Here is a 13768-nt window from a genome sequence, read left to right on the forward strand (position 1 = left end):
GAGTGGGTTATGTGTTGGGTTGCTAACTGCAAAGTCAGCAGCTCAAAACCAGCAGCCGCTGTGCTGGATGGAGAAAGATGAGGCTTTCTACTCCCTTTAAGAGTTACAGTCTCAGAAAACTAAAGGGGCAGTTCTGCTCTGTCTCACAGAGTTGCTGTGAGTCGGAATTGACTCAGTGAGTAAACGTTAAAACAAAATTTTCAGCTAAAAAAAAACTCACTTCAGTTAAGCACCTTCATGCTTAGCAGCGTGGAAGTTTCTTCAGCTATGAAACGAGTAGGTATTTCATGCCACTGCCCCACGGGTCAGCCTGACTACGTTCTCTCTATGTGGTGTGTCTCCAATAGGACCTGCAGGAGAAACTGGTGGATGTCAGCAAAGAGCTAAGCCATCTCCGCACCAAGTGCGCAGACCGGGATGCTTTAGTGAGCACTTTGAAGCTGGAGCTGCAGAATGTGCTGCACTGCTGGGAGAAAGAGAAGGCCCGGGCGGCCCAGTCGGAAGGTGAACTCCAGAAGCTCTCGCAGGCCTTCCAGAAGGACTCGGAGGTACGGCCCGAGCCCAGATGCTGCCCGGAAGGGCCTGCCATTGCGCTGGGCTTCACAGCCACGGGCCTCCAGGGGCTGTTTTTCACGGCTCTCTGATTTACGTCAAACATTTTGTTCTAAGCCGGGTCTTTTGAAAGATTCCCACAGCTGCAAAGCGAGTCGCCCCATTGTCCTTGCGCTGCCCTCTTTTGGAGACACAGGCAGTGTGGCCCTCCCGGCCCTGGCACAGCTGACATTCCTTGGTGCTCTTAGGAGCTGTTCTCCTGATGGCCTTTGCGAGCTCTCTAAGGACAAAGTCATTCTGTTACTGCAGTCCTGGTATGGGGGGAAGATGGTTTCGGTGACCACAAAGATCCGGACTGGGAGCCTGGTGCCTCGGGTGACAAACTCTGGTGGTGACTGGCCACGCCACACAGCTCTGTCTCTTCACGCCTTCCTTTCCTGTTTGTTTTTTTCCACTGAAGGCAAACAGTTTATTTTTGAGGAACATAACTTATACTGCACATTTTCAAGTTGAGTGACATCAGAAAGCACAAGTGATCTCCCTCCCCCTCAATCCTAGGAATAACTAAGGGTATAAAATTACCTTTTAAGTCTTGATACATGAAAGTTTAGCACCAGCATCCAAAATGAACAAATAAGGAAAAAAGAATTTACTAAATATTTCAGCATTCTTTGGTGAGGATTCTTCCCCATGTGATATTAATGTCTCTTTTTCAGTTCATATTACCAAAACAGTAAAAACCAGGAAAAAAAAAAACCTAGTGGCTGTTGACACTGGGGAGGTGGCTCTTTTGTCCTCTGTGCGGGGATTCCTAGTCTGTTTGCTGAAAAAATTGCTGACATTTTCCTTTTTCAGTTGTTTGTTAAAAAGAAAAATGACATAAGCATTCTAAAGTCCAAATCTTAGTTCTTCTTGCATCCTGGTGTATAAAACGAGAATAACATCGACGTTGATAGATAATCTCCTTGCTCTTTATGATAATGGATATTTTAAAAATTCACAAAAATAAGAAGGCCCACAAAATTAACACATGAATTTGGAAACTGCAGAGGGTTGCCTATCCATTTTCTTTTCTTTAAAAAAATGAAACAAACCAGTTTTATTGGCATATAATTCACACATTATACTCCATTTTCATTTATTAGTGATTCTTAAAACCCTATGACCAAACTTTCATGTTGTGTATCACCCTGCGTGGATGGAATGGTGAGCTTGCATTTTCCTTTTCCCGTGGGGCATAGACTAGTCTGGTTAGCGTGGAGCTGGTTTATCTGAGTGTCTTGCATACGGAGTCCATTACTGTAACACATAGGAACACGGATGCCAAGAGCGTAGAGAGGAAGCATTCTTTCCACTCTTCTTACGGGCTCGGTTTTAAATTGTGTCCACATGAAGGGCTTGGGATTGTTCTGCACATCAGAGACTGATTAAAATACAGAGCACTGGAAGACTGGCTGTGTTGTAGAGTCAGCATGTCTGCAGCATTGCGGCTGGGCTCAACATGTGCGAATTGATTTTGGTTTTTGAGGGTTGTACTTCTTTCTTTTTCACGCCACAGGGATGATTGTCATGCTTGGTTTATCACAGCCCAAGCAAAAAAGGACACAGCAGCCCCTCACTGTGCCATCCTGAGGGTGAGCCCCATCGCTTGGTGGAAAGTGGGGACAGGGGACACTTTAGTGCCTGGGTATTACATATGGTTACTTGGAGCTAATAGGATTTTGAAAAATGCAAAAGCCATCTTCAACTACTTATGAAAGGGAAAGGCTGGTACAGTTATGAAGCCTTTTGATTTCTTCACTCAGGTTTGTGATTGCAACGAAATGAATGCCTTTGGCTTTCAAATGATTGTATTTGGAAAAAGGAAAGATGGCATGAAAGTTTGAATGAAAGATATATATATTTTGATGCATATAAATATGTATAATTCTTAGAATGTCTACTTTCAAAACTTTTACATGTGCTATTTTCTGTTAATTAGAATTTCCTTTTTTCCCTTTCTCTTAATATTTCTCCTTTTAATGGCCTTCTTTTCTAATGATCTATTATATTACTATTATTATTTTTGAGGGAACTTATTTGAGCTACCCAGAACATTCACTCTGCAGCTCTCCAATTGCTGTGTCTTTGAGGTCCATGCTTTGGGGCGTTATTAAAGGTGAAACACCTTAGTAAGGGAGGCATTGGGCTTTTTAGTAAGTAAATCCTTCTTAGATGTCCGAGGTGGGTCAGTTCTCTGTGGAATCCTGCAGCATAGCAAGAATTGCTAAGTTATTTCATTCATTCAACAATGAGCAGGGTACTTACTGCAATGTGAGTAAGTAAATGTTTAAAAATATTTTTCTAATGGACAGTTTGGAAAGTATATCTTGGGCAGCCATGTCCATTTATTGTTTTTTTCCTCTGTTACTTTGTGATTGTCTATACACCTACCAGCTGCCCAGTCTTCCAAATGCTATATTAACTTTCAAGTGGAGGAAACAAACCTTCCACACATTTTGTATCTTTGTCTTCTTCACCCGAGGGGCCAGGGAGGGATTTCCTGTCAGTCATCACCACACTGGGATCTCAGGATGAGAGCCAAAGTCCAGCAACTGTGTACGTGCACAGCAGAGACTAATGGAACTTTTCTTAGAGTCCAAGAACTCCGTTTTCTCTGGGTGAATTTTTAAAAAACTAAGTAATATTTGTCTTGGCAAGTGCAAATCTGAAATGATAGGCTCACCATACTGCCTGACAGATGGAATTAGAAGCTATGAGTTCAGATACCTTGTAGAGTGGCTGAGGAAGTTGGGTCTCAACCAAAGCCTTCTTATATCACACGTGGTCAGGGGGGACCTGACTGCCCTCCCTTCTGTGCTTTGTTGTCTAGTGGGCAGGATTAGGTGGTGTAAAATTGGATGAGTTTATGTTTGCTGTGTTAATGAGGCAGGGCCACCTATAGGCAGTGACTCACTGAGTCACCTCAAGGATGAACTTGGTGCTTCAAAAAGTTTGTGGGAAAATGAAATGAAAAGCTAATGGAAAATTTCCATGAAATCGTTGACCTTCCCTTTTAAGTCACCACCCTTACTGAGATCACACCCCTGGTCCACACCCTAGGGTCTGCATCACCTTTTTTCTTACAAGTGACCTGGACTTTGGAGAGAGGTGGAGGTGGGGACAGTGGCCTTGAGCTTCTCTCCTCCTGCCGAGGTCCTCTTACACCCAGGGGAAGAAGATGCCCAGGCACCTGTGGATCTCCAGTTAGTGCGAAGCTCACAGATGTTAAAAGGAGACAGGGACTTTCCCCCAAGGTTATACAAAGAGAGCCTTCCACTACTGCTGGTGCCCAGAATTTGCACTTCTAGTCTCCTAAACTGTGAGGGAATTCACTTCTGTCTGTTAAAGCTGCTCCCTTGTGGTGTGTTATTTGGAGAGACCAGTCCCTGGAAAGGACCTCGTGCTTGGTCAAGTAGAGGACATTGACAAAGAGGATGACCCTCGATGGTATGGATGGACAGGGGTTGCAGCAGTGAGTGCAAACGTAACACCGGTGAGGAGGGTGCAGGACCCCAGCAGGGTTGGGTTTTGTTGTATGGAGGGTCACTGAGTCGGAACTGACACCTAACAGCACCACTTGGGGCGTTTCTGTTTCGGCAGCACGAACTAACCGAGATACCTGTAGTCTATTGTATGCTTTGTTTCGAATGTACAAAAAGTCATCGAAATGAAAATAATCTGAGACTTGAGTGTTTTTATTCCTTTCTAGGTTTTTTTTTTAATTCCAAATTCTTCACTATGTGTCTTGTGTGTGGTCCTTCTTATAGTGTTTCTGTACTGAAATGAATGTCTCTTTCTCTCAGGAGAAGCTAACCTTCCTTCATACCTTGTATCAGCACTTGGTAGCGGGCTGTGTGCTCATAAAACAACCGGAAGGCATGCTGGATAAATTCTCCTGGTCGGAGCTTTGTGCAGTCTTGCAGGAGAATGTTGATGCCCTGATCGGAGACCTCAACAGGGCTAATGAGAAGGTAACTGTCCTCAGGCACCAGATACCTCTATTAAATTCAGTGACATTTGTCCACATCACAGTATCATTAAGAGGGGCTGACATTCATCTTATTTCAAAAAGAATTTGGATGTTAATAATTCAATACCATTAATTATGGCTTGTCTACAACTCAGTTTGATGCCATTGCTGTGGGCATGTAAATGTGACTGAAGTCTGTATGAAGTCTCTAAGCTCCACTTTCTGTGCAGGACATGCTAACACTGTTAGCCAGTATTAGCCACAGGGACCTCATTAAAAGAAAATAAATTAATCTTACTGATGAAGCAACTCAAAGAACTGAGTCATTTACATTAATAAACCAACTCTTTATCTTAGCATAAAATAGAAACAAGATACAAGCTATCTAAAAACAGGATCTTAGAATTCGTTGGACAATCCAAGGTGTTCTTTTTAAAAAGTGTTTCAACATTTTAAATGATGTTTATGACTGGCTTCTTGCCATGTAGCAAACGGCATTGCAGGGCTCATTTCATAATTTAGAATGTAAGAAATAGCAGTTTCAAGGAGAGCAGAGTAGATTTTTATGGCTGCTCAACCATTTCACAAGCCGAGGCATTCAGTGATTCACAAATAAATAAACAAACAAACAAATAAATAGCCTTCTGCTGGTTATAGAAAATTAAACGGGCATAGCAGACCAGCATATGCCACCATTCAAAGTACCGATTCGTAGCCTGGATCTATTGAATGGGTCAGCACTAAGTTTCTGCGGTCTAGTTTCCAGGTCTCGTTGCTCGGGCATTCAGTCTGAAGGGCCCCAAAGAGAAGGTTCGTTCTGTAAGTGTTTTACATCTGTTGAAGTCATGAAACGGCATCTTGGTTGGCCCAGTTTGTGGATGAGGTTTCTTATTACTGAGCAGTTTCCCTGGGCCCTGTCAGTAAACACGCCGTAGACACTGAGAAGTAAGATTGAGGGAAGGAGGGCTTGTGTTTCGAGAAGCACAGATGCTGCTCATGCTTGTGAATGTGTGTGGAATGGGTATAATGTCTTTGTGTGTAATTCTGGAAAACAATTACAATGTGTGTGTGTGTGTGTCCCTCTGAGATGGTATTGCATTTTAAAATAGTTTTTCATAGTGTCCAAACATTGTTAAGTATCACACATGTTAACAGATGAGGTTATTCCTTCCAGTGTTTCGGGTGTGAAATGGCTGGGCCCTCCTGCTTTATTACATGTAGCATGTTTGTCGGTTTCCCAGTGAGAGCATTAATTAGCTTGAGCGTTGGTTCCAGGAATAAGAATATGCTTAGTCTTCTCAGCAAAATGGGAAGACTTTAAGGAGAAAGAGAGTAAAAAGATTTGTATACACAGTATACAAATGACATTGTTCTTGGCGAAATATATAGCCATTTCCGATGCTCATTTCTGTCCCGTAATTTTAAACATTTTTATTCTAACTTAAATGTTAATATGATCTTGAGGAATAAAATCAAGCATCCATTTCTGGTTTCTTCTTTTTGAGAGGTGAGGCGATGAAGTGGTGTGTGCGCGCATCTCACTGTCGCGTGCCTTCCTGCAGATAAGCCATCTAGAGTACATCTGCAAAAACAAGTCGGACACGATGAGAGAGCTGCAGCAGACCCAGGAAGACACCTTCAACAAGGTGGCAGAGCAGATCAAGGCCCAGGAGAGCTGCTGGCATAAACAAAAGAAGGAACTGGAGCTGCAGTATTCTGAACTCCTCCTAGAGGTGCAGAAAAGGGCACAGGTGGGCCGCTTCTCCAAAGCGCTTGGCAAACTGGGCTACTCTGTCTTTAAATATTTCAAGCTTTTTCTTTCAGTGCCAACGCCAAAACATGTAAAACTCCGTGAGAACCATGCCTTAAAACTTGTTCAGACATACACACATGAGCACACAGACCCATGAGCACATAGCTGTGCTTGTGTGTAGGTCTTAAGGACTGTCTTTCTCGTAAGTTTGGAAGTAGATGGGTTTCTGGTTTATATAGTTCAGATTATGTTGCCTAATACAATGGTGAACTTTCATTGCCTTTATTTAAAAATAAATCAAACATTTAAAAGATTTAGCAGCGCACTGTCAGTTTTAGCATGAATATGCTTATATCCAGTTTATTCCCATTTGAGGTTGAAATTTGTTATACCTGTAAATATTATAAGAAGCCTTGTTGGAGCTGTGGATTAGGGACTGGGCTGCTAACAGCAAGGTTGGCAGTTCAAAACCACTAGCCTGCTTCTCGGCAGAAAGATGAGGTTTTCTACTCCTGTGAAGAGTTGCAGTCTCAGCAACCCACAGGGCCCGGTTCCCCTGTCCTATGGAATCTCTGTGAATCATAATTGACTCGATGGCAACGAGTTTGGAGTTTTTAGAGCTCCTCTTCAGGAGAAAGATGAGACCGTCTGTCCCTGTAAAGGTTTACCTCTCAAAAATCTTAGGTGGGGCTCTGAGTTCCAATTGACTATCGCGGGGGGTTTGGTTAACATTATCTAGGAACCTCATTTATAGTTTCCGACCCTGTACCAAAATATTGGACTCTGAGATTGATTCTGTGTTCCATTGGACTTGACTGACAACAGAAGTGAAGGCTAGTTATTGCTAACTATCATCTCAGTTTTTAATAACAGAATGAGATTATTTTTTAATATTGAATTTAATAAATGGTCACTTTCATTCTCAAGATAGATAAGAAACCAGAAGGTTGTAGTTCATTTCCCTGGTTGATTCAAAATTTGAATGAGTCACTATGTAACCTTTTTATCTGGTCCATCCATGCTTATGTCCTCAAGTCTGAGACGCTGCCAATAACGTTTTGTTCTAGCCTCTGCAAACCAATACCACCCCCATAATTTTTAATAAGCCATTCCTTTGTTTCATAAAATTAATAGACTCTGTTTGGGTTTCTGAGGCTGTAAATATTTATGCATCTTTTAACTGCAGAACGGCAGGTGGGTTTGAACCACTGACTTTATGGTTAGCCGCCCAGTGCTATGAGTCAGAATTGACTTGATGGCAGAGAGACAGAAAGAGCAGCACAAACAGTTGTATTTATTATCGAGGTAACTGTGCCAGTTCAGTGGGTTGATAATTAGAAACACTCATGCCTTCACCATCCCTGTTAAATATGGGTGACTCTTGGTGTCGCATTTATTGTAAATGCTTTATTCGACATGTTAATGAAGTCAGAGGATTTAGGACGGGGAACAGAAATGAGAGAAATTCCGCTACCCCACACTACATTGCGTGTAGACCTCCCACGTCACCGTGTCGGAGGAGCCCTGGTGGGGCAGGGATTGAGCGCTCAGCTGCTAACCGGAAAGGTGGTGGTTTGACCCCTTTTGCTCCACTGGAGAGATGAGTCTGCTTCTTTCTAGAGGGCAGCCTTGGAAACTGTGTGTCGCTCTCCTCTGCCCTGTAGGGTCACTGAGCAGGAATCGACTCTTGGCAATGGGTTTGTGTTGGGTATATCCTGGTATGAAAAGTGCGCTTGGCAAGAAATCTGAGGTAATCATAACAGTGACATGGTTCATAGAGACGAAACTTAAAAAAAAATTGACTTGCAAAAATGTTCAAGGGTAAAGTGGAGCTCATTTATATTATTGGAAGTGATAGCTCCTTAAGGTATACAAGGCTGACCGGCATGATTGATTCACAGGGAGCCAGACACAATCTTGTACATGCCATCTCCTGATGGCCTGTGAGCCAGTGTGAGTGGGCGCCTCTCAGGAAAGCAAAGTCCTCTGATTCCTTTACACCTAAGTGCTAGAGATGCTCTCTTTTAATTAAAATTTTTCTTTCATTTTTTAATGGGTTTGTGTTGGGTATATCATAGTATTAAAAGTGCGCTTGGCAAGAAATCTGAGGTAATCATAACAGTGACATGGTTTCATAGAGATGAAACTTTAAAAAAATGACTTGCAAAAATGTTCAAGGGTAAATTGGCATAGCGGGGCATACGCCAATTAATTTTTTTTCCATTGTAAGTCAGGGACATTGGTGACATTCTCCCAACTGTGCAACCGTGTTCACTGTCTTTTGCTGGTTTGATCTCACTCATTGGTATAAAAGCTCACTGACCGTCTTTTGTTTCTATCTATTTTGAGTTGTTTTCAATTTGACCCCATATAGACAGCTCTCACAAGAGCAAAATGCAGACAGTAAGCACTAGTTAAGCTAAATTACCACTTGGTTTAAAGAAGCTGTATGAGAGTATTTTGGATTAAGAGTGGAAAGATGATCTCAGGGCAGTAGTTCCAGGGATTCTTACAGCCCACATGACGTTGCATCGTTTAATACTATTAATAGTTTAATAAAGTGTTCAGTGCTTTGCTAACGTTTGCATGTCTTTCTCACTTGAGCTCCACAACAACTCTGAGAGACAGATTCTTTTAGAAATCGTTTCTATTTTACATGAGGAAACTGAGGATCAGAAACCTAATGATACTTATTTGTTCTTGTGATAGGATTAGAGTGGAGTTAGCAGAGCTAAGATGTTTATTTAGCACATGACTTGGCATTTAGGAATGAAAAGCTGTATGCGATCTACTGTTTCATTATATATCATCACCCTATCTTCCTGTGATTCTTATATTATGAAGCAGGCTTTCTTAGAAATGTATACTATTTTAAAATGCAAAGTAATAGATGAATATGGGAATAATGGCATTTTCATATTTCTTCAACTCGCATTTTCATGTGATTCTTTTAAAAGTTTTGGAAAAAAAATCTCATCTTTAAATTCCACTTTTCCATGAATTGTTTTGAAGTACCCTTGTATGTGGAACAGTTTGCCGTTTGAGCCGTTTTTAAGTGTACAATTTGGTGACATTAATAACCTTTCCCATATTGCCCTACTGTTACTGCTGTCCATTTCCAAAGACTCTTCACCACTCCAACTACTCCTTCCAGGAATGCTTATTGTGGCAAATGCTTTTAGCTTTAATCTGACGGCGATGGAAGAGGACCAAATGTATATTGTAGAGGATTTGGAGAGCTGAGCGCTATCGTGTTTTAAAGGGACTAAATTTTCCCCACAGTGGGCTTGTTTCAGTTTCAGCTTTCCTTCCACAATCATGGCCCTAACACATGACTTTGAACATTAGTTTAAAATATCATTGGAAAAGACATCTTTTTTCATAGAAAGGCTGTGAACATGTACGGTAGGCGGCTGCCTGGGATACAATCAGGTGCACTTCTATTTCCATTTATCTAGCTGTAGGCACTCTGTCTTTTTTATCTTCTGTTTTCTATGATTTTCCTTTTTCTCTCTAATTGAACAAGGGAGGTTGATTTTAAAGAGACCATGTTATTAACTTTTGTGATTTATACTTGTTCCTTTCCATAATTCCAAAGAAGGAGAAAGTGAAGATTTTTACCATCTTCTGCAGTCAGAAATTGATCAAACAAGCAATCAAGATGCATTTAAATTTACTGGTTATTTGAAATGCAGAAACTGGCAACAGAGAAGGAGGAGCAGAATTGGGATCGAAGCGTTGCTGATGGTAGCATGATAGAATTCTGTAATAACTAAATTGTATTTTTTGGAAGTACTTTTTGATTTAGCATAAATGGTGACTACAAGCATGGACCACCTCACATGGATTACACAGGAATCAGATTGGCTACGTCTGTGGAAAGAGATGCTGGAGAAGCTCAGTATCATCAGTCAGTACAGGGACAGGCTGCAGCGCAGACCACCAATTGCTCATTGACAATTCAAGTTGACTTTGAAAACAAGTCCATGAGAGCCAAAGTGCAACCTTGAAAATATCTTACCTAAATTTAGAAACCATTTCAAGAAAAAAAAATTGATGGATTGGACACTGATGATTAAAGATGAGACAGATTGTAGGGTGGACTCAAGGATATCAAACGCGAAGAAACAAAAGTCTGTTAGAAAGATGGGAAAGAAAGAAAAGACCAAAATGAACATCAGAAGGGACTCTGAAATCTTCTGTTCAGCTCTTTTTTTGTTGTTTTGTTTTTAAAATAACTTTGTTGGCATGTACTTCACCACGTGCAATGTAATCACTCCATCATGCTACTAAGAGTCGAGCAGTCATCACTGCAATCCATTTCAGGACATTTCCGTCTCATCCTCATCGCTTGCACCCTGTTTTCTCCAATCTTCCTCTGCTCTCCCCTTAGGCAATCATCTGTCCAGTTACTACAGCTACGGACTTGCCTATCCTGGATTTCATATACAGAAAATCACACAAAGCACAAATAGGAAACAAACAAACAAAAACATCAATACTAGACAAAACAACAAAAAACTCAACCGAAAAGAAAGCCGAAAATATTAAAAATCAGAGCACCTTTACAATGGGTCAAAAGGGAGATCAAATGATAAGGCGTTCCATTTGTACCTAACTACATCTGTCACGATCGGCTTTACAGTGCTCGCTGCCTGATAGCAAGGCCATTTACATCCCTGGACTGTGTTCAGAGTGCATTTACTGGAGGCTTCATCCATAGATTTTGGGGTACCACTGTCACCCAAAGCCCTCTGCATAATTTAAGCTCTGATACCATTCCCTTCTTGTAGTCTGGATTTTATTATGTACAATCCTTAGATCACACAGGCTGACGCGCTTCTTCTGTGTGCACTTAGTTGATGTCTCATTTAGATGGCTGCTTGTTTGAAGGCAAGCCCTTAGGAGCCCAGACACTGTTCTTCCTGTTCGCTGGGCACCATCTGATTTCTCTACCACACTTTGTTGTAGCACCCATTATCTTCAGTGGTCTCTTCATGATGGCAAGTGTCAAGTAAAGCCACATCATAAGAACGAATTGTTCTTAGATTAGGCTAGAATAAAGTGTGAGCCCCAAATCCATCCATCTAGCTAGGATTCATACACAACTCTGGTTCACTTTAGAGACGTTATCATTTTATGATGTTGTTAGGTGCCATCGAGCCACCTCTGACGTGTAGTGAAATACTGCATGGCCTTGCGCCATCCTCACAGCTGTTCCTATGTCTGAGCCACTGCATCACTCCATCTCGCCAAGGGCCTTCCTCTCCTTTGCCGCCCTTTCACTTGACCAAATATGATGTCCTTCTCCAGGGATTGTTCAGCTCTTTTACTAAGCCATTCCTTCCATTCACTGCATTCAAGTCTCAAAGGGCAGCCAGAGAAGATGAAGAAATGAGTGAAGGCTTGGAGTTAGAAAAGTGAAAACATGCTCGGCATTTTTGGGAGAACAGGAGATAACGATCAAGCCTCACGCTGAAATACTGAAGGATTCTATGGGCCAAATATTGAATGGTATAGGAACTACTCAAAGCAGATTGAAGAAAAACACAGTATCACTGCGCCAAACAGAATTGGTTGGTGTATAGCCTTCTCAATGGGGTAGCTTGTGGTCAGGAACTGATGGAATTGAAGACCTACGTCCAGGATGCACTGAATGCATCGGCAAAATCCAAGGCTTTGGGATTGATGAAATACCAATGAAGATGTTGCAGCAGAAGCATGCAGTGCTAGAAGTGCTTCCTCATCTGTACCAAGAAATTTAGAAGATGACTACTGGGCAGCCAACTGGAAGAGATTGATATACATGGCGACTGCAAAGAAAGGTGATTTTAACAGAATGTGGAGATTGTGAAACAGAAATGAAAACAGTCGATTAATATCACATGCAAGTTAAAATGTTACTGAAGATGATTTTAAAAATGGTTGCAGCAATAGATTGATGGGGCAGTCCTAAAAATTCAGGCTGGGTTCAGAAGAGGATGTGTAATGAGGGCTCCCATTACTGAATCTTGACTAAAAGCAGGGACTCCTAGAACGATGTTTACTCATTTTATTTACTATGCCAAGACCTTTTGACTTGTGGAGTATAACAAACTGTGGATAACAGTTTGTGGAGAATGAGAATTCCAGAACTCTTAGTTGTACTCATGCAGAACCTGAATGCAGACCAAACGAGAGTCATTCAAACAGACCAAGGGGAGGATGCGTGGTTTAAATAAGGACAGGTGTGCATCAGGGTTATATCCTGATACTTATTCAGTATGCATACTGAGAAAATAACACTAGATATGGAACTAGATGAAAACAAATATGACATCAGGATTGGAGGAAGACTTATCAACAACCCGCATTACGCAGATGATTCAATTTACTTGTTTAAAGTGAAGTGGGCTTGAAGCACATCCTCATGAAGATTGAAGACTACAGTCTCTAGTATGGATTACACACAAAAACCAGCTGGACCAATAAACAACATATTGATAAATGGAGAAAAGATTGAAGGTGTTGAAGATTTTATTTCAATTGAAGCAGATGCATACTCACATACATACCTCTGCTAAAGATAAACATGAAATTTTAGACATGAAAAACTCAGTGCTCACCCTACAGGGTAGAAGAGAATTTCCCCCTGGGTTTCCTGAGACTGTATTGTACAGTCTAAACCAATATGAAGAAATGTTTTCCTAAATGCCCCGCCCATGTTGCTGCCGTATTAGAGGCAATGCTTCACATGAACATAGAGAACAAGTCCTAATGTTTCAGTTTCCCGATGATCCCACTTTAAAATGAAATTCTTTTGGCCTGCTTTTAAAAAGAAACAAGTCCATGGCCTGTTGTGGCTGCTACTTGCTAAATAAAGATTCAACGGGAACTGTGAAATAACTATTGTGTATAAGGGCCAGATTAAATTATCGGAAACAATTGCCTATCCTCATCAGTGAAGTTGCCTTATTTTTAAATTCTTCTTGTTACATACTCCAGCCCCACTTGTCTTTTTATTGCCAACTGATCCCCTTAATGTACCCTTTCATGCTTCTCTGACAGGTTGGCACTCTCTTTGTTGTAGAATACACCCCAGTAATTGACTGGTTTGTTTTTCTAGCACCCGCCATCAAGAGTAATCAATGTTCATTGAATGCTAACTGAATTAGTAACAAAGGAAATCGGAATCTAGTATGTTTGATTTAAAAATAATATATGTGTATAAAAGTTGTCATTTTAACCATACACTTTAGTGACATTAATTACCTTCACCATGTTGTATACCTGTCATCATCATCTAATTCCAAAAAGGTTTTTATCACCCCAGAAAGATACTCAGGACTCGTTGAACAACAATCCCCTAATCTTTACCTGTAGCCCCTGGGAACCTCTCTCTTATTGGCCATTTGTATATCTTCTTTGGAGAAATGTTTGTTCAAGACCTATGGCCATATGCCCCTCTCTGC

At 41.3% G+C, this 13768-nt stretch overlaps 1 protein-coding gene across 1 annotated transcript in view; it reads left to right on the plus strand.

The window, feature by feature from the left end:
- CCDC171 (coiled-coil domain containing 171) overlaps positions 1 to 13768 on the plus strand; it is a 292925-nt gene that overhangs the window by 95585 nt on the left and 183572 nt on the right. The window contains exons 15-17 of the mRNA XM_075559944.1: positions 348 to 548; positions 4398 to 4565; positions 6127 to 6315. Of these exons, the coding sequence (XP_075416059.1) occupies positions 348 to 548; positions 4398 to 4565; positions 6127 to 6315 (558 nt within the window). The remainder of the gene's footprint in view (positions 1 to 347; positions 549 to 4397; positions 4566 to 6126; positions 6316 to 13768) is intronic.

This window comes from Tenrec ecaudatus, chromosome 10, assembly GCF_050624435.1.
Source record: "Tenrec ecaudatus isolate mTenEca1 chromosome 10, mTenEca1.hap1, whole genome shotgun sequence".
NCBI classification, from domain to species: domain Eukaryota; kingdom Metazoa; phylum Chordata; class Mammalia; order Afrosoricida; family Tenrecidae; genus Tenrec; species Tenrec ecaudatus.